Consider the following 23,966-nt stretch of genomic DNA (forward strand, 5'->3'; position numbering starts at 1 on the left):
TACGTGCCGTGAACAGATGCTTACAGGGTAACTAACTTACTCCTTTCAGTTGGAAACGCTAAATCTTGGGTCTCAGAATCATGATTTGTTGAATTTTCTGACTGTAGATTACACTCAATGCTGGGAAATGCCTTTGAGAGTGTTAGAATTATTGCAGTTGTTGGTATGCCGTAAAATGCCTGGAACACCCACAACACATCAGTTTAGTATGGTCATTCTCAACTAATAAACTCATGTAAATCTAATCGGTAAAAAGTTAAGAGCCAATATGTTTCACAATGGCAAAGGTTAAGAAACGCTCTCCTGTTTCAGTTTGACATATCGGATGGAGTTTCACAAGTTGAACACACACTTTAAACAAAGGTTAATGCACAGATGCACATTTTTTTTCTAACCCCGCGTACTACTGAGATTTCCCCTCTGCGGACTATCTCAGGAGTACGCTTTGCACAGATTTCCATGTTTATTTCGGGGTTGTTCATGAATTTATAAATGGGCAGACATACATGCAAATTGTAAACTCCGGTTCTGAGTTTCATAACCTATTTTTTTGCTTTAAATTATGCATATTGTCTAGCTTTGGTGTGGATGGTTAGTACAAATAACCCTTTTATTTGCCACTGGAACATGCAGGTATCATTTCAGATCCAAAACTATTACTGTGGCTTTTGCTTTCATACTCAGAACTTAAGGGCAGCCAAAAAGCCCAATATTTTTGAAAATATTAGATGCATACAGCACATATTTTACTCTTGTTAGCTTTCGATTGCAGCAGTAATGCACGCTGTAACAAAGTATTGATCTTGTGTTACAGAATCAGCGTATTGGCATCAATATGCATTACCCAAGCATTCATGATGTGGAAGTTCATCAATTTCCAGTTGCGGCGGTGGAGGGAGCACACTTCTCCTCAGGCACAGTCTATGAAGAAGAAGCCTGTCACAGGGAAAAGTAAGCCCTCCAGGAAAGAAAAAGGTTTGTATTTTGTAGTCTCCCAGATTAGCAAATCGTGAAATACCTAAAACTAATAATATTTTCTTTAACCTTTAAGCGTTTTCATCCTTGTGGCTTACAGATTGCTTGCATTTGTTTTAAACCCGATTTTCTTGTTTTGTTGCCATTTTCCCCCTTTTATACTACTTGGTATACTTCTGGGAACATTCAACTATTTATTTTACGAAGAGAAGGGTTCACAATTCAAAGACTAAAATATTGGGAACAATTTTAAATATTTACATTGGCCCTCACTGTTACTATATATTTGAGTGAAAATGACCTCTGAGAGTGTGTACATTCCTTTTTTCCAACCGCCGAGTAATATGGAACTAGTCTTCGAACAGGAAAAATACTACTCTGTAGAATTCTTTGTTTTTTACCCACAAAAGGCTCTGTGAGGTTTGAAAAGAAAGTAAATCAATCAGGGAATTGTAAGCGCGCTAGGGTCCCAAGGTGCTATGGGGGGGACGCAGATCCGTTCAGCCGAAGAGCCAGGTCTTGAGGGTCTTCCTGAAAGTGTTCAGGGAGGGAGCTTCTGATGCCTGCTGGTAGCTCGTTCCAGGGCTTGTCTGTAATGTGGGAGAATGATCTGCTATGAAAAAAACAATAGGAAGGAGGTAGAGTATAGGTGTAGGATTCTTACTCCACGGGCACTGTTACATAAACAAAAAGAATCCTACTCGCAGTGAAAGGGACGGGGAGTGTGCCACAAGTGTGGGGACACTCAGTGTTTTGTTAAATACCCCTCACACACCAACAGGCCCCTTGGTGTCATGCTTCATCATTGGGGTCTTCGCACCCCTCTAACGGGATGCGGCGTGCTGCGACCTACGACTACGCGGGAGCACTCTGAGTTGGACTATGTGTGGTGTGTGTGATGCAAGTGAGGGGATATTTAATGTGAGTGGTGGGGTTTTGTGAAGGTTTAAAAAGTACCTGGCTCGTGGGTAAAAACTTTATTCACAACCCCGGGCTGGTACTGTTAAAAGGGTGCAGGGTGAGGTAATTATCTGTCGTAACTATGAACAGTACCTCTGGTGTGCGTCAACATGTTTCGGAGCGAGTGCTCCTTCAGGACGGGGGCACAACTTCCCACCTTACTCACGTATTTCTAATATTTGTGTATTTTACAAAAAAGTGCAGGACTATATACAGTGAATTGATATTAAATAAAGGCTATAGTGTGCCTACAGCGGTTCTGTGACCATGCAGTTGCATGACCTACAAAGAGAAAAATAAAAACGAATGAATGTGGTTGCCCTGTTCAGGGTGGCTCAACTAGGTGCAGTCACCTGGAGCACCACATTCTGTCCCGAGTTAGTGAGTATGAGTCTGTAGAAAACACCATTTTCCAAGCAAAAAAGTGAGTAAACAAACTGAGAAGAATCTTTTGTTCCTGTAGGTTGCATAATTAGCAATCATCCCCTGACGGCCAGGAATGCTCATGAAGCAAGACATCACTTCATAATGAGTATGACCAAATATCCCTAAACTACTATCTATGTGTCCCTCTATGTTGTGTGTGTTGTTTGTCATTTTCCTTTACAGGGCGACTACGCCAAGTGGTGCTCCAGGTGACTGCACCTAGTTGAGCCACCCTGAACAGGGCAACCACATTCATTCGTTTTTCTTTTTCTTTTTCTCTTTGTAGGTCATGCAACTGCATGGTCACAGAACCGCTGTAGGCACACTATAGCCTTAATTTAATATCAATTCACTGTATATAGTCCTGCACTTTATTGTAAAATACACAAATATTAGAAATACGTGAGTAAGGTGGGAAGTTGTGCCCCCGTCCTGAAGAAGGAGCACTAGCTCCGAAACATGTTGACGCACACCAGAGGTACTGTTCATAGTTACGACAGATAATTACCTCACCCTGCACCCTTTTAACAGTACCAGCCCGGGGTTGTGAATAAAGTTTTTACCCACGAGCCAGGTACTTTTTAAACCTTCACAAAACCCCACCACTCACATTAAATACCCCCTCACTTGCATCACACACACCACACATAGTCCAACTCAGAGTGCTCCCGCGTAGTCGTAGGTCGCAGCACGCCGCATCCCGTTAGAGGGGTGCGAAGACCCCAATGATGAAGCATGACACCAAGGGGCCTGTTGGTGTGTGAGGGGTATTTAACAAAACACTGAGTGTCCCCACACTTGTGGCACACTCCCCGTCCCTTTCACTGTGAGTAGGATTCTTTTTGTTTATGGAGAATGATCTGCTGCCTGCTCTGGCTTTGTGGATGTGTGGGGTTTCGGCCAGTGCGAGATTGGCAGATCTAAGGTTTCTTTTGGGTATGTGAAAGTTTATTCTGTCTGAGGTTTCTGGGTCCGTTGTTGTGTAGGCAATTGTAGGCGTGAGTGAGGATTTTGAAGGTGACTCTTTTCCACGGTGAGCCAGTAGAGTCTCCGCAGGTGTTGGCTGATGTGTTCGTGCCGGGAGATGCAGAGGTCAAGTCTAGCCAAGGTGTTCTGTATTGTCTGGAGTTTGCGGAGTAGGGACTTGTTGATGCCGGCCTAAAGAGCGTTTCCAGTCTGCTGGTGATGAGTGCGTGGGTGATTGTCTTCGTTGACTCAGGGGGAATCCATTTGAAGGTCTTGCAAAGGAAGGATACTGAGGGTGTTAAAGCAGCTGGAGGTGACGGCGTTGACCTGTCAGTTCATGGCCAGTGATGAATCGAGTACGATGCCAAGGTTTTTGGCGTGGTCTGAGGGGGTAGGCGGGCTTCCAAGGGCGGTGGGCCAACAGGTGTTGTCCCATGCTGAAGGGGTGGTTCCAAGGACGAGGACTTCTCTCTTCTCGGCGTTGAGTTTTAGGCAGCTGTTGGTCATCCAGACTGTGACGTCTTGCATTCCTCTCTGGATGTTGAGTCTTGTGGTGGTGGGGTCCGGTAAAGGAGCGGATGAGTTTGGTGTCGTCGGCGTGGGATACAATGTTGAGGCCGTGTTGTCGGACGATGACTGCGATAGGGGCCAGGTACATGTTGAAGAGGGTCGGGCCCGAGATGACCCCTGCGGGACTCCGCAGGTGATTTCTGTGGGGGCGGAGAGGAGGGTAGGTAGTCTGATCCTTTGGCTTCTTCCAGTGAGGAACGATCGGATCCATTCCAGGGCAGTTCCTTGTATGCCGGCGCCATGCAGTCTGGCGACTAGTGTGCGGTGAGAGACCGTGTCGAAGGCTGCAGACAGGTTAAGGAGGATGAGGGTTGCGGAGTGGCCTTGGCCCAGGAGGGTGTGGATGTCGTCTGTGGCGGCGAGTAGGGCGGTCTCTGCTGCGGTTGCTTCTGAATCTGGATTTTGACAGGTCGAGGATGGCGTTCTCTTCAATGAATCGTGCCAGTTCCCCGTTGACTGCTTTCTCTGCCACTTTAGCTGCAATGGGGAGGAACGAGATGGGTTGGTAGTTCTTAAATTTGGTGGGATCGGCCATGGCCTTCTTAAGCAGGTGCCTGACTTCTGCGCGTTTCCAGAGGTCTGGGAAGGTGCCTGTAGGTTGTTGCGCATGTACTCGGTCGTGATAGTTGTCCAGTAGAAGAAAATGGGCTGGCTGGTGTCTCAGGAGGGCAGGGGGCCAGCTGTGGTGTCTTGTGGGTGGTCGACGAAGTTGTCGTAGAGTGTTCTGATCTTGAGGTGGAAGTAGGTTCCAAGCTTGTCGCAGAGGTCTTGGGATGGGGTCACTTCTGTGGCTTTGCTTTGTAGGTTGGTAAATTCCTGAATTACACTGAAGAGTTCCTTATAGTAGGTGGAGTTGGCGAGGATTTTGTTGTGGATGAAGTTCCTTCTGCTTGTTCTGATTAGGTATTAGGTTGTGGTAGTCTGTCATGGCGTCCCTGTAGTTGGAGTAGTTATTGGTTGTCTTGGTGTTTCTCCATTTCTTCTCTAGGAGTCTGCAGGTGCACCTGGCTTAATGGAGATCGATGGTGAACCAGGCGGCTTTCCTGGGGTGCTGTTTGCCGGGTTGCGTAGCGTGGCTAGGTCGTCTGCGCAGTTGGAGAGCAAAGTGTGCCATCCTCTGGCTGCGATGTTTGCGTCGGATGCCCAACTGTGGTTGTCTCTGCTGAGGGTGTAGTTCAGTTGCTCATCTGCTACCTTGCTCCCGTTCCTTTGTGGTGGGTGGGGGCTGGTTTTGGTGCCATGGGTTTGTCGATGGTGAAGTGGACGCAGTGGTGGTCGGTCCATGGTGGTTGCGTTGTGTGGTTAAAGTGGATGCTGTTGCCTGCAGCAAAGATTGGGTCGAGGGCGTGTCTAGCTCTGTGTGTCGGTGTGGTGACAAGTTGGTTGAGTCCGATGTTGGCAAGGTTGTCATGGAGGATGATGGTGTTCGGGTCGCCTGGGCCGGCTAGGTGGAAGTCAAGGTCTCCGATGAGTATGTAGGTCATTGATGCGATGGCGTGGGGGTGCAATGAAATCGTTGATGGTGGTAACGAAGGATGTCCGGGGGGCGGGTGGTCTCAAGATGAGGGTACCTCAAGAGTGTGGTGTGAGGACTGGTCTGGATCTGGAAGTGCAGGTGTTTGGCAGAGGAGAATGTTTCGCTGGAGGTGGTGAGGCGGAGGCTGCTCTAGTGGCGATGGCGAGTCACTCTCCTGGGCTGTTAAGCCGGTCCTTCCTCTGGATCTTGTATCCGTCCGGGATGGCGGTGTTGATGTCGGGGGCGGAAGAGGCGTTGGTCCAAGTCTCCGTGAGGAAGGAGATGTTGGGTGAGTGAGAGTCGAGTAGGTCCCACATTTTCATGGCCTGTTTGTGTACGGAGCCCACGTTGAGAAGGATGCATCGGAGGGTGTCGTCTGTGCTGGCGTTGGTGGTGTTGGTGGCCGGGGTGGTGGTGAAGGTTCAGCAGCAGTGGGGGCAGGAGAACTGGTCGTGTTCGGTGAGGCCTGTTGGCAGTCTCTGTGAGTTCCGGGATTGAGTGCGAGGAGGGCAATGGAGTCGTAGCGGTTGAAGGTTGTACATCCAGGGTTCCTGGCCCTGGTCAAGGATGGGCGCAGACGTGCTTGCCTTTGGCACGCCACGACCGCACAGCGGCTGCCATTAAGTAGGAGAGGTGGGAGGGAGGAGAGGCTGGGAGGCGGGAGCGGGGGGTTTTCCATGGGGGAGGGGCTGCCGGGGCAGCAGCGGCGCATGCAAAAACGAACTGGCAGGCACGACCAATACCAGTGGTGGAATTAGCAAGACTGGCACAATAAAGGGCCATTAACCATACACAGTTACAATACAATACCAATAGCAGTGGCACAACAGTGAAACAAGAAAAAAAATGACTAAGGTTTCTGTGGCTGCAGGCATTCGGGTCCCAGTTGGAGCGGGCAGCAGCCTCGATCCTCCCTAGGAGGAGGCCGGGCTCTGGAGGCAAAAGACAGCACAGCGGAGCTGCGGGGAGAGAGTGGGCCTAGACCGAGGGGATGAACTGAGGCGGGTTGATCAGCTGTGAACTTAATGCATCTTATTGCTCACTGTGTTAGCACCCACTGTAGTACTTTTCATGTTATGCTAGTCATATCATTGTCTCTGTAGATTATCTAGAAAAAGCTTTAACTGCATTACTTCTTGTAGAAGCCTGTTTCATGGTTTCAAGCTCTATTCAACTGTTTACTGTCCTCTTTTGCAAAAAGACTGCAGGATTGAAAAGTGTAGCTGTGCATGAGTTTAAACGTTTCACAGTTACTTTCATTTGGCCTGAAATTTAAATGCTCTCTTGTTAATAACCTTTTTTTCCAAAACCAGTGATCAGTTTATTTTGTAAACAGTTCACTGTAGAAGTGGAGCACCCTCCCTCCCCAAAATTAAAATTATAACAATGTAGGCTGTTAAACACTCGCACATCCTAAAAAACAAATAGAGGTGCAGAGCTTGAGCCACAAGAATTAAACCTCTGCTGTAATTCCAGGAGCCATTTGTCTATCGATCGTGACCTCTTTGCGAGGTAAAGATTGGCATCCTTTAGGCCCTTATCCATTATTATAAATTAGACTTTTATTCATGTGTTGTTCTTAATACAGATCAATAAAAGGTATTGCTGTTTACAATGCCAATATTTTAAACTCTCGTAAATGCAAGACCTATTGCTATTTGAAAAAACTGTGCTCTGAAGCTGTAATTAAAGCAAATCTAGTAACAACACTAGTAACAGGGGGTGTCGCCATGGGAGATTACAAAGTGAGAGAAGGTGGTACTAAGGAGGACCTGCTAAGCCTATTGACCAATCAACTGCCACAGTTTACAGTGGACAATAACACAAGCCAATGGAAAATATGGGCGGAGAGTGGGCAGAGCTTCAAGTCCCTCCCTGAATCCAGCATGCCTCACAGAGCAGTGCATGCGCTGCTCAGGCTCGACCTAAAAATCTGCTATATGTGTGTCATATGATGTGCTTTGCGAGAGACATATTAACGTTCTATGCTGCTTTCATTCAAAACCGGGACTAAACAAAAACCTCTCTCTCCAGCAAGTGCACTAACCTCCAGAGTTATCTTACCATTATTATTCCTTGACATTTACTAGGCACACAAAGATCTATGCAGAAGGTGCCTTAACCTAAAAGATTTTAAAAGCAAACTGTGCAACCAATTAAGCAAAACAGATTTACTGGCACGTTTCTCCTCGTTGAAAATAAATGTACAAGTTCAGGTTAAGATTTTGTGTAGGGATTGCTCCACTTTTTTGGCACATCTCCAACGCAATCTCATTTGTAAAATATGATGTGCTCCAATGTTCTCATGATAGACCTGCGAAACAGATGTGTGAGATCTTAAGATCTGATGTCACTTCCTGTGAAGTCATGGGTTGTGGTGCCACGTGCGATGTTAAACTTTGTGATGTCGCGTGCCATGATTTGACTACCTTCCGTAGTGCCCCCACTTCTTTTTTTGCACCTGTATCCTGGCCCAGAGTGTATGCTTTGTTTACCTGCACGTGATTGCAGTCAGGCCTATGTTTTTTTGACTGAGTGAGAGAGAGCGAGACTACAAGGTTTTGCTGCATGGATTTTGAATCCATTCCTTATTTTTGTCTGCACTACTTCAGCATGGGAGGCTGTTCCAGGAAACCAATGCTCCTTCCAAGAAAATGTTTCATGTTATTCCTGAGACCACCACTATCCTGCCTCAACAACTACCCCCAAATCCACCCCACCAGCAGCAGTTTATCACTTCGTGCCTTCTGGCTGCCTACACAAAATGTAGCCAGCTGGGGTGCGGGGTGGGGGTGTTTTTGTGTTTGTTTGTTTTGATTGGTTGATGTGGATGCTTCATATCCTGCCCTCCAGTGTGCAGGTTTAGACTCTTGAGCTCGTCCTTGGAGCACTGCTGTGTTGAAACCAGGGGCTATTTAAACTGTGGCACATCCGCAGGGGCCACCGGAACTGCATAACAGGACTAAAGGCATCTAAGAGAGGGCTAGGTGTGCTCCCAGAGAAGGAAGCAAAGCACCAGGTGAGGGAGCACTAGGGTTGTACAGCGTTGAATTGAATCTTCTCCTTATGCAATCCAGCACTGAAGGGTGTGCGTGGAGGCTATTAATGTGATCAGAGGACAGGAATGCTCCCCTTAATTCCACAGACACAGCCCACCTACTACAGGGAGGAGGGGCAATGCTTGTAATTGCATGCTTCAACGTACATTATTCACATTACACCAATCCAGCACAAAACATACCAACATTCAGGGTACAAACAAATGGGAATATGCATTAGCACATACCCTCTGCAAGGCAAGCTGAGGGCTCTGCCTCCAAAAAAAGAAGAGATATGCACCAACTGCAAAGTTCAAAGTACTTTACCAGCTCTCCAGAAGATTCCAGACTTTACTTCAAAATGTCTTTTATAGCAATGGAACATTCTGCTGAACATAACCAGATAATATGCCAACTGGCTAGACCCTGTCAATTCTTGGCCAAAACTGAGCAAATGTCCTCTCCTAATTTATGCCCACAAGAAGAAACCTTAGCATAAGACTGCAGCATTCCTAGCTCCTGATAGATGCTTCAAGCCCTGTATTTGTGACATGCTCCTAGTTACTGCTGTCTAAGCACCTCATCTCGTTTGTAGCCCAGTGCGCACACCTGTCGAGTGAAGCATGGCCCTTTCTAAGACAGGAATTCCCAGATCTACAATTCAGGATCAGTGGTTAAGCTGTGGGCTATTCTTTGCATTCTAGTCCTTTGGCGATACGTGTAGTGAGTGAGACGGAGTGCATCCTGGACCATTATTTATTTCCAGAAAGCACAAGGTCCCCAAACCCTGTTTTTCGTTTTCTTCTGCTCCTTTGAAATCCTGGGGGTGTAATGAAAAAAGTGCATCTAACAGATGGCAGAACGCAACCAAAAATTAACCTAAGTGAAATTTACAAGATGGTAAAAACTGAAGCAAAAAACAAAATGGAATTGTTCCCAATTTGGTAACCTGGCGATACTGCTTCTCTGAAATGTAACAGATTATTTGTTAATAATAAGAGGCTATAAAGGTACCGGGCAGTTAATGGTCAGTGTAGCCGAGGTAAAAGTGTTATAACGATATTACAACCGGTTTGAGAATACACTAAATAAAACACTGTGAACCTGAGAAATATCCTACCAGTCTACCTGCCTTATCGGTCTACCTGACACACTAGGAAAGTTCCCTGGCTGTGCAACCTTCCTTCCTCACCAGGCTCCTGCTGCACACCGTTATTGTCCAGTACCAAAACAGATAAATTGACCTGATATTACAGCATTAATGTGGTTACCCGTGCTTGTACAGGACATCTTGTATAGATCACAATTCACATTGTTGTGCTACATGTCGGCGGCGATGGATTGCAGGCCCTCAAGTCTTCAATGCGTCCTCCCTCATGCGTGCGAAGCATCAAAAACACCACCCACGAAGCAAAACCTGAAAAGTACTTGCCATCTTGTCATGAACAAAGCAGGTATGCATCTCGAGGATATTAGCATACACTGGGGAGAATTAATGAGACATTTTGCACGAAGAAAGAAAAAAAGTGGTCGAAGATTTCCAAAGCTACTTCATGCAACCTGTATCCCCAAGGTACTTTGTAAAAACAATAGCCAAGTGCTCTAAGGCAGTGAAGGTATGTCACAATAAATATTAAAGTAAAAGCGCATATGGTGCGCTTTCACACAAAGTGAAGAAAAATTTGTAGTTCCTTTTCCTTGACCAGATCTCGTCCACATTTCACAGGCCCTCCCATGGTATCTCCTACCCAAGCCATCACCCATACCCAAATGGACCCCCTCCCCCGTCCTGACACACAAACCCCATTGGAACCTAATATTTAAGCTCCGCCCCCCCAATCCAACCAGACCTAACAGGCGGACTCCCTTTCCGCCCCCTTAAGAGAACACACACCTTAACACAGAATTAGTTGCCCTTTGGCCTATCCCACCTCAAGTACGAAATACAGAATCGATCAACCATCACCAATGAGCTCATATATTCTCACAGAGCCACCGTGAACCGAATCCTTTACCAAATAAACAGATATATCGCCCGACAACCTCAACCGAGTTCCCTATTCATACCATACCTTCCCCATGCTATGCTCCCCAAAATAGGAATCAGTCCTGCAACAACATTCAAGACAAAAGGGTTCAGCACTATACAGTGTCATATAATCGTATTGTATCAAAGTTCAAGAACAGTTTGCAGACAAAGAAGCATCCAAATCCGAGATGTGTATTTCTTGGAGTAATTTTTCTTTATTTTCTTTAAAGGATTTTTATTTAATATTCCATGAATGAATGATCAAAGCAAACTCGTTTCGTCTCCAGAAGAGACTTCTTCAGGGCTCCATAGTATAGCATAAGGAAAATGCTACTTACCAGTATGCATCTGTTCTTGGCATGTAGAGCTGCAGATTTGTACAATTTTCATTAGATCGCCACCTGGTGTTGGGCTCGGATGATTGCATGTTGTTGTCGTCTTGGAAGAAGTCTTTGTAGTCACGAGATAGGGGACTCCTCCCTTGGACGATAGTGCGCATGGGCATCAGCTCCATCCTTAGATTGTTTTTCGCCATGATGGGAAATGATGGAGTCAGTACAAAGAAAACAAGCATTGAAAATGCAATAGGTCTCGCAATAGAAGAGTTTAACATTTTTCGTTTTGCAAATGGATGAGTGGCGTTGCGTGTGTGAGTGGCGTTGCGTGTGTGAGTGGCGTTGCGTGTGTGAGTGGCGTTGCGTGTGTGAGTGGCGTTGTGTGTGTGAGTGGCGTTGTGTGTGTGAGTGGCATTGCGTGGTTGAGTGTCTCGTCTTCATAAACGTTGGACAGAGTAGCGGATTGCCTCGTTGACAAAGGCCACATAAATTAGACAAACGGAAATCCAGGTAAGCACACACTGACACGGGAACTGAACAGAAAAAGACAAGCATGCACATGCATTAAAGGACATACACACAAGCCTATGAAAACACATACAATGCTAAACTAAAGCACTAGTTAGTCAGATGAGACGTTATGCAAACCTTCTTTACACAGTAATCCCGCACCAAAATTAAATAGCAGGGCTAGATTTTCCTAGAGGTTAGAGAAGCTATGTGGCCTTTAATTGAGATAGATGGCCGCGTATGACAACTCCATGTTTGTTCTGGAGTGGTTTATTGTCCCAGGAGAGCCGCAGAGTCTCATGTGAAGCAGAGGCTTGAGGAGTGTCCGCATTTTGGCAGCCCCTTTATAACAAGCATGAGATGGGACCCGAAAACACTGGAATGAGAAGGGGCTGAAAGGAGCTAGTGACAGAGTTCAACTGGAGGAGAGGTGGGCAAAAACAATGAAAAGGTGGACAAGGGAGGAGAGAAGGAAAGGTGACAGAGAACTGCTGGAGGAGCAAAGAGGAGAAAAGAAATGCGACACGGCGGGCAGGGGAGGGGGCGGAGCGGGTAAAAAAAAAAAAAACAAGACGGAGGGAAAGGCAGATAAGGGGAGGGGGAGCAGACGGTTGGCAGTGTCCTCGGCTCTGAAGTAAGTGTTTCTTAGCACATGTGTTTGCAGGGATGCCTATCATCAGGAGAAAGGGGTCGGAGGAGGCGAGGATCGGCCGTAAGCATGTGTGCTTTCTGAAAAACAAAAATGTTAGGGGACGGCTGGGGGGGAGGGGTAAGGATAAGCTGAAAACACAAGCTGCAATCACTTGTGTTTTCAGCCGATCCACGTTTAGTTTGCAAAGCAACTAACGAGGATCAGCTGAAAAAACAAGCACTTGCAAACTAAAGTAGGATCAGGTAAGTTAAGTGAAATAAAAGGGTGGCAAATAAATGTTTGGATTTTTGTAACGTGGTAATAATTCAGCCCAAAACGGCTGCAAGGCTGAAAGATGAAGCCGAGGCACTTATGTGAAGTGCTTGTAAGCCTGTGAAGTGAACAAACAGCGCAACGAGGGTTAGGTGGGAGATAAAAAACAAAACAAAGTGAGGCTGCAGGCATGAAGGTTTGAGACCCGGCATAGGCTCAACAACCTGGGAGTGTGGGCAAATCATTCGGTCAGCACGGAGCATGATGGCTTTATTGAGGGAGGCCCCCTGCGGCAGGGTAAAACCCCCGCTGGTGGCATATCACTCGGTCAGCATGGAGCATGTTAGCTTTATTGAAGGAGCCCCCCCGCTGCATGGCAAAACCACCCGCTGCTGTGACCGCATGCATACGCAACGCAGTGTAGGCGGAGGAAAAAAGCAACACGAGGTCAGGTGTTGAAAAAGCGAAAGAGCCGTAGGCGACATGGTAAAAATACAAGCAACATGAGGTCTGGTGTGGGGAAAAGAAAAAGCGCCATAACACACTGATACAATGCCTGGTGTTGGAAAAGCGGAAGCGCCGTAACACACTGATATAATGTGCGGTGTTGGAAAAGCAAAAGCGTTGTAAGATGTAGTAGCACACACGCAAAATGAAACCCCGCAATTTGCCAAACTGTAAGCAGCTGTAAAAGCGAAAGCGCTGTAAGACGGAGGGAAAGGCAGATAAGGGGAGGGGGGAGGAGAAATGCGACACGGCGGGCAGGGGAGGGGGCGGAGCGGGGAGAGGGTGTGAAAACAGCAGGGGCCTGGAGTGCGGCTGAGGGAACTGATGTGCACGCGCTTTTAAGCTCAATGCACATTCGCATTGAGCTTAAAAGTCACGGGCACTGCAAGGAATCGCCACGATTCCTTGCAAGTTAGTTAAAGAGTGGTTAAGCCCCAATAGTCTCGCAAGCTCGATGCGCATGCGCATCGACAGGCGAGACCTAAAAAGATGTCCATGCGTGTATATCTAACTAAGATAAAACTGGAACAGATACAGGCCCCGGGGAGGCGGGAGGGCATGTACAAATCTGCAGTTCTACATGCCAAGAACAGATGCATACTGGTAAGTAGCATTTTCCGTTCGAGGCATATGAGCTCCAGATTGTACACTTTGCATCGATTGTGCTGCAGTGTCTTCCCTAGCGGTGGTCACCTGTGTCAGTTGCAGTAGTTTGAAAGAGAGTTTTAAGGACAGCTTGGCCTACTGCAGCTTGCTGCTTGGCTTGCACATCAACACAATAGTGTTTAGTGAAGGTGTGTGTTGTAGACCATGTTGCTGCCTTACAGAGGTCTTCTAGGGGAATGTTTCCTAAGAATGCCATGGAGGCTCCTAGTTTGCGTGTGGAGTGCGCTCTAGGAGGAACTGTTAATGTGCTTTTTGCTTTGTGATAGCATATTTGTATACATTTAACAATCCACCTTGCAATTCCTGATTTAGAAATGGGATTGCCTTTATGTGGTGGAGAGAAAGCTACGAATAGTTGCTTTGTTTTGCAAAAGGACTTGGTCCTATCGATGTAATAGAGAAGAGCTCTTTTGACATCTAGTGTGTGTAAAGCTCTCTCTGCTACCAACTCAACAGATTGGTTTAGATGAAAAGGAGTAATTACTTTAGGAAGGAATTTAAGATTAGTTCTTAGAATCACCTTGTTACGGTGTAATTGTAAGAAAGGTTCTTGTATAGTGAAATCTTGAATCTCACTAACTCTTCTAAGAGAGGTAATAGCAAAGAGGAAAGCTGTTTTCCATGTGGGAAATAGTAGTTCACATTTGTGTCCAGGTTCAAAAGGGGGTCCCATGAGCCTGGTAAGAACAATGTTTAGGTTCCATACTGGAGAGGGTGGTAACCTAGGAGGAATAATTCTTTATAATCCTTCCATAAAAGCTTTTATTGCTGGTACTCTAAACAACAACATATTTTGTCTGTTTTGTAGATATGCGGCAATGGCTGCAAGATGTAAATGTATAGATGAATAAGCTAGATTGTCATTGTAAATGTAGAAGGTGACAGATAATATTTTGGATGGAAGCATCTAAAGGATCAATTTGATTATTATTGCAGTAAATGGCAAATCTTTTCCATTTAGCAGCAACAACTACCGCCCCATAGCCAACATCTTCACTCTCGCGAAACTACTAGAAAAATGTGTGCAAACTCAACTATGCAACCACATTGAGAACCTCAATCTTCTAGATCAACACCAATCTGACTTCTGTCAAGGACACAGCACTGAATCAGCATTCACCCACAATACGGACAACATAGGAAATGAAGGAAATGAAGGAGTTTTGTAGAGCGCGGCTGCTGCCCAAGGGCGTCCAAGCGCTGAGTAAAGGTAACAGAACTCCGAGGGGGAGGGGAAGATCCAGGTGCGGAGCTAATTGCTGAAAAGATGTGTTTTTAGCTCTTTACGGAAGGACGAAAGGATAGGGTTGGACCTAAGTGAAAGGGAAGGGAGTTCCATAATTTAGCAGCGTTGAGCGTGAAGGACCTGCCTCCTGCTCTGGATCTTTTCACTCTGGGAACTGCAGCAAGGAATGCGTTCTCTGAGCGAAGTGACTTGCCGGGACAGTAGGGAGTGAGAAGAGTGTGGTTAATCTCAGGTCTGGCTCTGTGAAAGGCTTGGTGCAATATGCATAGAGTCTTCAATTTTATTCTATCCCTGACCGGGAGCCAGTGCAGTGACCTGATCCCTTGCTTAGCTGATTCTCTGCGTGCGATTTGGAGTAGCGTGCGGGCTGCACAATTCTGTGTGCACTGAAGTTTCTGTAGCACGTAGTCAGGGCCGAGATTGAATGAGGCCTTGAATAACAACCTGTTTAGCTTCTAGGGGCAAAATAGGCAAGATTTTTCTTAGCATTCGGATAATCCTGAAGCAGGTTGCTGCTGTTTTAGTTGCCTGCGTATTGAAGGTGAGGATTTTGTCCAGCCAGACTCCCAGACTTTTAATGTCCTCCTTCGGGGATGGGGGAGGACCCAAACTGGGCGGCCATAGCTGGTCCATGGGAGTGAGAATAGGGGGGCCAAGGAGCATTATCTCGGTCTTGTCGCCATTGAGTTTTAACAAGGATGCTGTCATCCATCTCCTGACGTCCTCCATGCATGCTGCTAGGTTGGTTTTGGGGAGCCTGCTGTTCTTCTGTGCCAGGGAGACCACCAGCTGAGTGTCGTCCGCATACGAGATGATCTTAACACCGTATTGTCGGACGACCTCAGCCAGCGGCCTCATGTACACATTGAACAGCGTGGGGCTTAGGGAGGAGCCTTGGGGTACCCCACAGTTTAAAGGTCTGCTAGTGGAGCAGGAGTCGCCATCATAGACCTGGAAGGTCCTTCCGCTCAAAAAGGAACCCAACCAGTCAAGAGCGTTTCCTGCGATCCCCAGATCGACTAGACGAGACAGCAGGGTTTTGTGGCACACCGTGTCAAACGCGGCGCTTAGGTCAAGGAGGATCACTGCCACTGACCCTCCTTGATCCAAGATCCTCTTAGATTCCTCAGTCACGGCCAGAAGAGCAGTTTCTGTGCCGTGTTTTGGACGGAATCCTGTTTGGGTGGAGTCCAGTAGAGAATTCTCCTCAAGGAAGTTGGTAAGGTGGAGATTAATGTGCTTCTCTAGAATTTTACTTGCCCAAGGCAACAGGGATATTGGACGGAAATTGTTGGGGTCCATAGGGTTAAGGTTGGGTTTCTTAAGTAGTGCTCTCACCATAGCCTGTTTCCAGGAGGGAGGAACCACTCCTGTTTGCATGGAGCTATTAAGTAGGTCCATGAGGGTGGGGAAAATGACTTGGCTAGCCATGTTCATCATCTGAGGGGGCACTGGGTCAAGGGGGAGCCTGATTTTATTTGATGTGCAAGGGATTCCAGATCTAGAGGTGAAAATGTATTCATGGAAACTCGCGGAGGGTGTACTGTATCGCTTGGGAATGGTGGTATGGCAGTAATAGTCTCTGAGATGGGGGCTGTGAAGGATGAGTATATTTTATTGATTTTTTGAAAGAATTCAGCCAACTCGTTGCATCGGGCTATGGGGTCGTCGGTTGGAGCCATGGGAGGGGAGGTTTTAGAAAGACTTTTGACTACAGATATATTTCTTGTGGCTTAGATCGAGCTGCCATAATTTTTTCTTTATAGTAGTTAGTGCTAAGTTGATTTCACATTTGTACGCCCTAATGGCTTCCCTATACCTATCTTTTGCTGTAGTAGCGTACCCCAAGCGCCACTTCCTTTCCGACTTTCTGCACTGTCGTTTTAGCTCCCTGAGCTTCTCCGAGTACCAGGGGGCAGTTTCTCGTGCTCTTTTTAGCCTGGTTTTCCTGGGAGGAAGGACAGTGTTGATGGAGTCCTCGATCCACTTGTTGAATGTCCTGCTGTCAGGTACAGGGCTCTTGGAAAGAGCGGGTTTGAAAGAGGAGAGGAGGCTCAACCACTGCTCTAGCGGGAGTCTTGACCAGTTTCTCATCTTACGTGGGATAGGTGGAGTGGGAGTGACTTTACAAGTAGACCAGTTGAGGGGAATCAGAAAGTGATCAGTCCATGGGAGGTGGGTGATAGTGCCAACCGTGAGGTTGGGCCAGTTGCTAAAGACTGGGTCGAGCAGGTGACCTTTATGAGTGGGGGACCTGATTAATTGTTCTAGTTGGATTGCGGCTAAGCTGGTAACTAGCTCGTTAGCGGTGCTGTCCGTACTGTTATCGAAGTGGATATTGAAGTCTCCCAGCAACGTGAAGTTGGAGGAAGACATAGCAGATTCGGCTGCTAGCGAGGGTAGTGAAGAATGGAAATGATTCAGTGGACCTGGGGGGCGGTATACAAGTGCCCCTGTTAAATTGTCGTTGGGGGTGAGTTTGAGGCAAAAGGACATGCTTTCGCAGTCTGAGAATGGATCAAGGGTGCAATGACATTGATATATAGATTTATAAATAATGGCAAGTCCTCCCCCTTTTCCGCGTGAGCGGTCCTTGCGAGCAATTTGGTATCCCGGTGGCAGGGCTTGAATTACATCCGGGTCGCAATCTGAGGTTAGCCAAGTTTCGGTTAGGAAAATGGCGTTGGGAGACCGCTCATCTAAGACGGGTCTTAGGGGAGAGGGGTTGGCCTAACGGCTAAGGCGCTCGACCTCGGACCTGGGGATCTGGGTTCGAGTCTCGGTAACGACGCCAAAAACCTCCTGTGATTCTGGGCAAATCACTTAATCTCCCCGTGCCTAAAAAAAAAAATGAAAGTGTGTCCTCATGTAACGTAATTGGTGCTATGTAAAGCGCTCTGATACCTGATTCGGTTCGGGTCTAGTTCGCGCAATATAAAACTCTGCAAAAAAAAAAAGAGCAGGAAGATTTCTGCGCTGTCTTGGTAGAGACCTGCAATTCAGGAGCAGTAAGGTGTAGTTTTGCAGGGACGGCCTGAGTCAAGCGGGTCGGAGGTTAGTGTTGCAGTGCAAACAGTAGGTGGGGAGGTTCAGAGGATGGTGTTGATGAAGGCAACTCTCTTCCGTGGGGGGTTTAATTGTCAGAAGGGCGGCAGCGCTATAATCGGGTCTTAGGAAGGAGGCCAAGGGAATTGGCCCCTGTCCCCGGACGGGCGCAGACGGGCTTGCCTTTGGCGCGCCTTCAGCACGCTGGCGGCGCGCCCGCTGCGCGTCCGGTAAATACACATGATTTATAGGTGAGGGTGGACGTGTGAGGGGGCGTGGCCTGGCTGTGGTGGGCGTGGCCTGAGGGGTCCCCGGTGATGGCAGCAAAAGTTAGACTGTTTCCCGCAGCAGCGCCAAGATCGGCTGCGCGGGGATGCCCAGGGAGTGGAGAACACGTCAAAGTAAGTGCCCAGGTGAAGAGGATCAAGTTAAAAACACAGTATCACAATTCAATTTTTAAGAAAATAGTTCGATCGTTCTCCCGGCTGTGCCTCAGGAGTTATGCTGTATTAAAAATGCTAGACCACAATGAATCCTGTCTTTTGATACTTCTTGGCTTATCCTCCGCTTTCGACACTGTTCAACATGAAAACCTATTGTCCCTACTGGAACAAAGGATGGGTTTATCTGGTCCAGTATTACAGTGGTTTACCTCTTTTCTAAACAACAGAACCCAAAGCATCAAGATGAAGCAATGCCTCTCTCAACCCTCCATGGTCACCCTAGGAGTTCCACAGGGATCTGCACTTTCACCCATCCACTTTAATCCAATTGTGGAACCGCCGGCAAACGCGATGAACTCTGCAAAGATTCTATATCACATGTATGCAGTTGACACACAGTTGTATATGAAAATCTCCTCCCCTGAGATTTCATCTCCCTCAAAGCCACTCTGCATAACACTCACAATTGGCTCACCGGCAACCACCTCATGCTCAACACCAACAAAACGGAATTCCTCCTCATCCCGCCCACCACCTACACACCAAAAATAGACTTCTGGCTGAAGCATCTAACAACTTTTAACTGCTCTCCCCACATCATTGACTCTGTTAAATCATTGGGAATCACCCTAGACAAACACCTGAATATGCAGGCACATATCCGTAACCTCACCAAAGGAGCTAATCAGATGAATATCCTAAGGAAACGTAAACCCTTCCTCCCACCGGTCGACTTAAAAAAAATGGAAGCACCACTCTATGCAGACTTCCCAACTAGAAGCTGGCCCCGCTGAGGGCCTCCCTTAACGCCGCAGCCAGGCTGGTCTTCGGAACAAACAGAAACAACCACATTTACCTGACCTTAAAAGCATTGAACTGGCTACCTACAAGGCAAGAATACACCTAAAGATCGCCTGCATGATCCATGAAGCCCTTCACACCAAAAACCCCAGTTACTTAGCACAAAAGCTAGAGCTGTCTGGAGGTTGCAGACATTCGCAAAGCGCTAGCTCACTACTACTAAAACCACAAGCATGCCACAAAAAGAGAACAGGCTGAAGAGCCTTCTCGGGTATCGCACCTATGATGTGTAATTCATTGCCACCAGATGTTCGCAGGATCCCTTCCTCCTCCTCCTTCAAAGAAGAAGTGAAAATGCTTCTAATGAAAAACTTTACATCCTAAGACTTTAAGTATTATGTTACTGGTTCTCAGCATATGTTATCTTACCTACCTCACTCTACCTGTTAATTGAATGGATTTATATTCCCCCCCCTACCTTCTAATGTATCTGAGCTCCGATACCCTCTTGGGTCATGTTCACGCTATATAAAACTTTATGAATAAATAAAAATGAAAGGTTCTGTAGCGCAGCCGCCAAAGTGAAAGCGGCCCGCGCTGTTGAGTAAACCAGCACAGGCGCTAATTTGAAAGGGGCAGCTCTGTAAAATAAATAATTAAATAAGTGTGTTCGCTAAAGTAAAAGCGGACTGCGCCGTAAATTACATAAGCGCGGCCGCTATAGTTAAAGCTGATTGTGTTGTAATTTAAATAACTGCACTACTATAAAGGCATGCGGCGTGCTGCAATGTCGTGGATGGAATAGGGGGACCTCATTGAAGAAAATAGTGCTCACTGACTTATAAAGCAGATCGTGTAATGACACAAGTAAAAAGTCCAATCGTTATGGGAGGTTACAGATGCAGACAAGGCGGTACCAAGGAGAGACTATTAAGCCTATTTACAAATGAAAAGCAACGATTTCCCAAGGACAGTAACAGGAGCCAATTGAAAAGATGGGCATGAAATGAGGGTAGCTTCTTTGCCCAACGTCAATACAGCATGCCTCGCAGAGTAGCGCTGGCACTGCCCAGGTCCGACCTAAAACGTTAGTTAAAATGATTCTGATGAATAGATTCCTTCAATAGTCATTCTTAATCATTCAGCCTCCTCTTTTTCATGTCGACTCCTTGGATCATGGATTTTCCAAGATGTTTTTTGATATCTTGTATCTGTATTTGTTTGAGGTTTTGTTTCTTGCTGTGTCCCTCTTGCGTTTTTTCCTATATGTAAAACCTGAATGTGACATGTACAGTGCTCAGACATCCTGAAGGGTAATGTTGGCACTATATAAAACTCTACACATAAATAAATGTCCTTCATACATGAATTTAAACAAAAGAGGCTAATACATAAAATGTCAGCTGTTTGGAGAAAGCTATATTTAAAATGAAACAGGGTGCTCTTGTGGTGGGAAGAGGTGGGACATTTAAAAGTGTGAATGTGTTCTTTATTTAATTCTTTGAGGTTTCGTCACTGTTTTGCTTTTTCCATAGTGATTCCGTTGCTGAGAAAATTCCTACTTACAGTTAAATAATTTGTGGGTTACTCCTGTAATGTATATTTGATCCAAAAATGCGGGTCGGCAAAAGCAGTATATTTGTGTATTAAAGGTCAGTTGAAAGTGCTATAGAAAAAGTTTTAAAACTAAATAGTTATTTCAGACTAGCAGGGCAGTACGTGTTGGCCACCATTTTGACTTTTTTTTCTTTTTTTTTTTTAAATATAGAGGGCAGTTCTGCGAGAATAAACTTGTTGCTGTTTAATGCTTCTCTCTGTGCACCATGGTGGAGCATTTAGCCACGTTTGTCGCTTGCATTTCATAATATTAAAAAGATTGATTAAGCCCTGCACCTTGTTTTTGGATAAATTCATTGACAATCTGAAAAACTACGTTCTGTGCAATTCTGTGTCAAATGGCATCCGGGTAGAAACCTGATATTGAGCTGTGCACTTTTCTGCCCTTGTGGTTACAAAATACTGAAATATCCAACTAGTATGTCTGCTCTGCAATATTTTTTTCGCTGATATATTGCACACTATAGATAATGTACCTCGTGGGGAACCTAGTACTGGGGCCTGTTGCACAGATTGTGTGACTGGTTCCAAGCAATCAATCAGGGTTGTAAAGAACAGCTACTCCCCCAGTAGGGTATCCAGGCGTTTGCAGGCCCCAGGGGTTCATTTGAACAGCCAGGTATTGAGAGCCTTTTGGAATTCCAGAAGTGAGGTGATGGTCCGGAGGTGTGTGGGGGCTGTTCTAGGTCATTTCTGCGATGTGGGAGAATGAGCGTCCTCCACTTCAGTAGATGCGTGGAGTATTGGCAAGTGAAAGGGAGGTGAGCGTAATCCAACTGATGGTCTGTTTTTCTTGATTTCAGAAAATGGTGTAAATGGAGCAGTGACCTCCAATGGAGCCGACTCGCCTCGCAGCAAGAAAGAGAAATCCTCCTAAAATAAACGACATTCACCTAAACCCATGTTTCCAAAGAGATTTGCTTTTTGCTGTATCAAATAAAAGGTCCCGTCCTCCATTTTTACTTTTACAACAGAAGTACAATTCACTCTTTTCGAGTCTGGTCAGTTGTATAATTTCAGCTCTTGGATCTGTATGGCAATGAGGTGCTGCATCTCTCTAAGACGAAATGGTCACGGAAACTTTCTAAACATTTTATAGCCAGAGGATTGGTTAGTTGGTTCGTAATGTCAGTGTAGAATAATCTTCATCGGACTACAATTTTAAACCATCTATACCGTCTTTGTTTTAGAGTCACACCGTTTGTCTACAAACGTCCTTCGCACAGATAACTGCCATAAACAAGCTGTCCGGGTGACATGTCCTTATGAAACCGTAAGCATTGTACATTGTTCAGACAAACAAGAAAATATCAAACCTTTCATCTTAAATATCAGTTCTAGATTTAGGGGTGTACCTTTGTGTAGAGATTAGAGCATAGCTATTGGAAGTATTTGACCACTAAATACTTGTTTTGCTTTATTATGTTGTTGAATATTCGCTTGTTATTGCCAATATTTGTCTGAACCACACACACATAATCAGACCAGTTTAAATTCTGTCAGGATGTTGCTGCCAAAAAAAGAGCAGGGTGCCCTTGTACGAAATTACAAGTTGCCTGTAAAGAAGAAAATTACTTCTTGATGCATGCCTTAAATGTAAGAAAACTGGAATACGATAATAAACTGTGGCTCCTGGACAAAATAGTCTGATTAAGCAAATCAATGAGTTAGTGAGCACAAATGGCTCATACAGATACTGTTTTCAGTTTGTAAAAACGCTAAAAAATATATAAAACTTAAGAAGTGCAACATCTTGCTGCATAGTATATTCCTAGATAATGTGCTTTTTGGAGAGGTACAGCAGCTTTGGAATGGGTTGTAAAGGATTTGCTAAGGCACCCATTTGATGCAGTCTAGTATGCAATGTGATTCACATCTTTTGGGTGGCAAGTAGACATTTGCTCTAGAGCACGTTTGGAGATGTTCAGGGTGTACTGATTGGATTTCACAATGATTCATCAGGACTTATGTTTTTTGAAAGTCATCTTGTTACTTCAGACTCTAAACGCTATACTCTGCTACTAGTCCACCATGATTAGTACCCAAGAATATTTTTTGCCATTTTGTTTTGAAAACGTGAGCCCACGCCTTTCAAGTGTATAGGTACAAAAATAATTTCCTCATTGGATATATTAGTTATGTGGCTTATCTGTTAAAATATTCTGGGCATCACCAAAGATTCTTCAGAGCAAAACTGTTGCCCATATTGCTGTTAATGTCATGGAAACATCTTGGAATACATGCTTTGCCCACATGCATTATGTCTTGGCATTGGCATTGTTAGGACACATTTAAATCAGCAGTACTGAACATGAAGAGAATTAGCCTTTGAAAAAATAATTGTGATTCTTGTATCTTCTTCAGTGGAACTACCGCTTTATGTCCATCTTTAATTGTGAAACATGAAATAGGATTCTCTATATACAGCATATATATATTTTTGGATAAAAATAATATATATTTATATCTTTACTAATAAAAGCTTGAAAAGCTTTTTTAAAAATAAATGTTGATATACTATGCTGTAATTATGAAAAATGTGTTGCCCTTTGAAAAGCAGTAAGTATTTTACATAGATTGCATTTCTTTTAAACTTTTGGGACCAGTTTGTAAATGTGCTTGAACATTAAACATTTTGTTCTTCATAGAGTATGTTAGGAGTTTAATGTATTCGTTACTTCCGAGTTATTTTTTGTGTCCCTTGCCTGAAAACAAAACCTTTCAGTTTACTCTTCAGTACCCAAAATGTCTGCCACCAATGCTCACACCTTAACACTTACTGTTCTGTAATTGAAATGTTATTGCAAAAAAGATTTCCTCTAACAAGTTTGACCTCCAGATTTACAAAAATTCAAACATGGTGTGTGAAACGTAATTGACAACTGTAGATACATAGAACAGAACATGAGAGGATATCAAGCCAAAATAAAACTTTTTTTACTTGTGTGCCATGTTTTTCTCTCTTTGAGGTTGGGTTATTGTTTTTCTAACATTAGTGATTATGTATCAAACATCACAGGTTATTTGTTAGTCGTACCATTACACCATTCTCCCCACACTGCACTATTAATTTACCACCCAATTCTCATCACTCCCTCAATTAAAATAGTACTGCCTACCCAATTTTAGTCTTGTGCTCTTGCTTCCTTGTTGTTAGTAGGATCAGTCCTGGATGCTTTAATAAATTGTTTGTGCCAAATATCCAGTTAGTTCTGGAAGCTGGCTCAAAAAGGAGAAAACCTCAGAAAAACATGGCATTCTTTGAATATGTGTTTTGAGACTCTACAGCACTATGATGGCCCAGGAGTAGGTGATGAGGTTGGACTATTGCATTGACGAATGTGTGACTACAGGCCCCCCTCTCACCCAAACCATCGTGATTGATGTTGTAGGACCCTGGGGATTACAGGGC

General features: G+C 45.3%; 1 protein-coding gene across 2 annotated transcripts in view; it reads left to right on the forward strand.

The window, feature by feature from the left end:
- The window catches only part of TRAM1 (translocation associated membrane protein 1), a 306,166-nt gene extending 282,666 nt beyond the window's left edge, over positions 1-23,500 (forward strand). For both annotated transcript variants that reach the window (XM_078687162.1, XM_078687163.1), the window contains 2 exons: positions 815-975; positions 21,358-23,500. In XM_078687162.1, the coding sequence (XP_078543288.1) occupies positions 815-975; positions 21,358-21,431 (235 nt within the window). In that variant the 3' untranslated portion in view covers positions 21,432-23,500. The remainder of the gene's footprint in view (positions 1-814; positions 976-21,357) is intronic.
- The last annotated feature ends 466 nt before the right edge of the window (positions 23,501-23,966 follow it).

The sequence above is a fragment of the Lissotriton helveticus genome, chromosome 4_1, assembly GCF_964261635.1.
Source record: "Lissotriton helveticus chromosome 4_1, aLisHel1.1, whole genome shotgun sequence".
Taxonomy (NCBI): domain Eukaryota; kingdom Metazoa; phylum Chordata; class Amphibia; order Caudata; family Salamandridae; genus Lissotriton; species Lissotriton helveticus.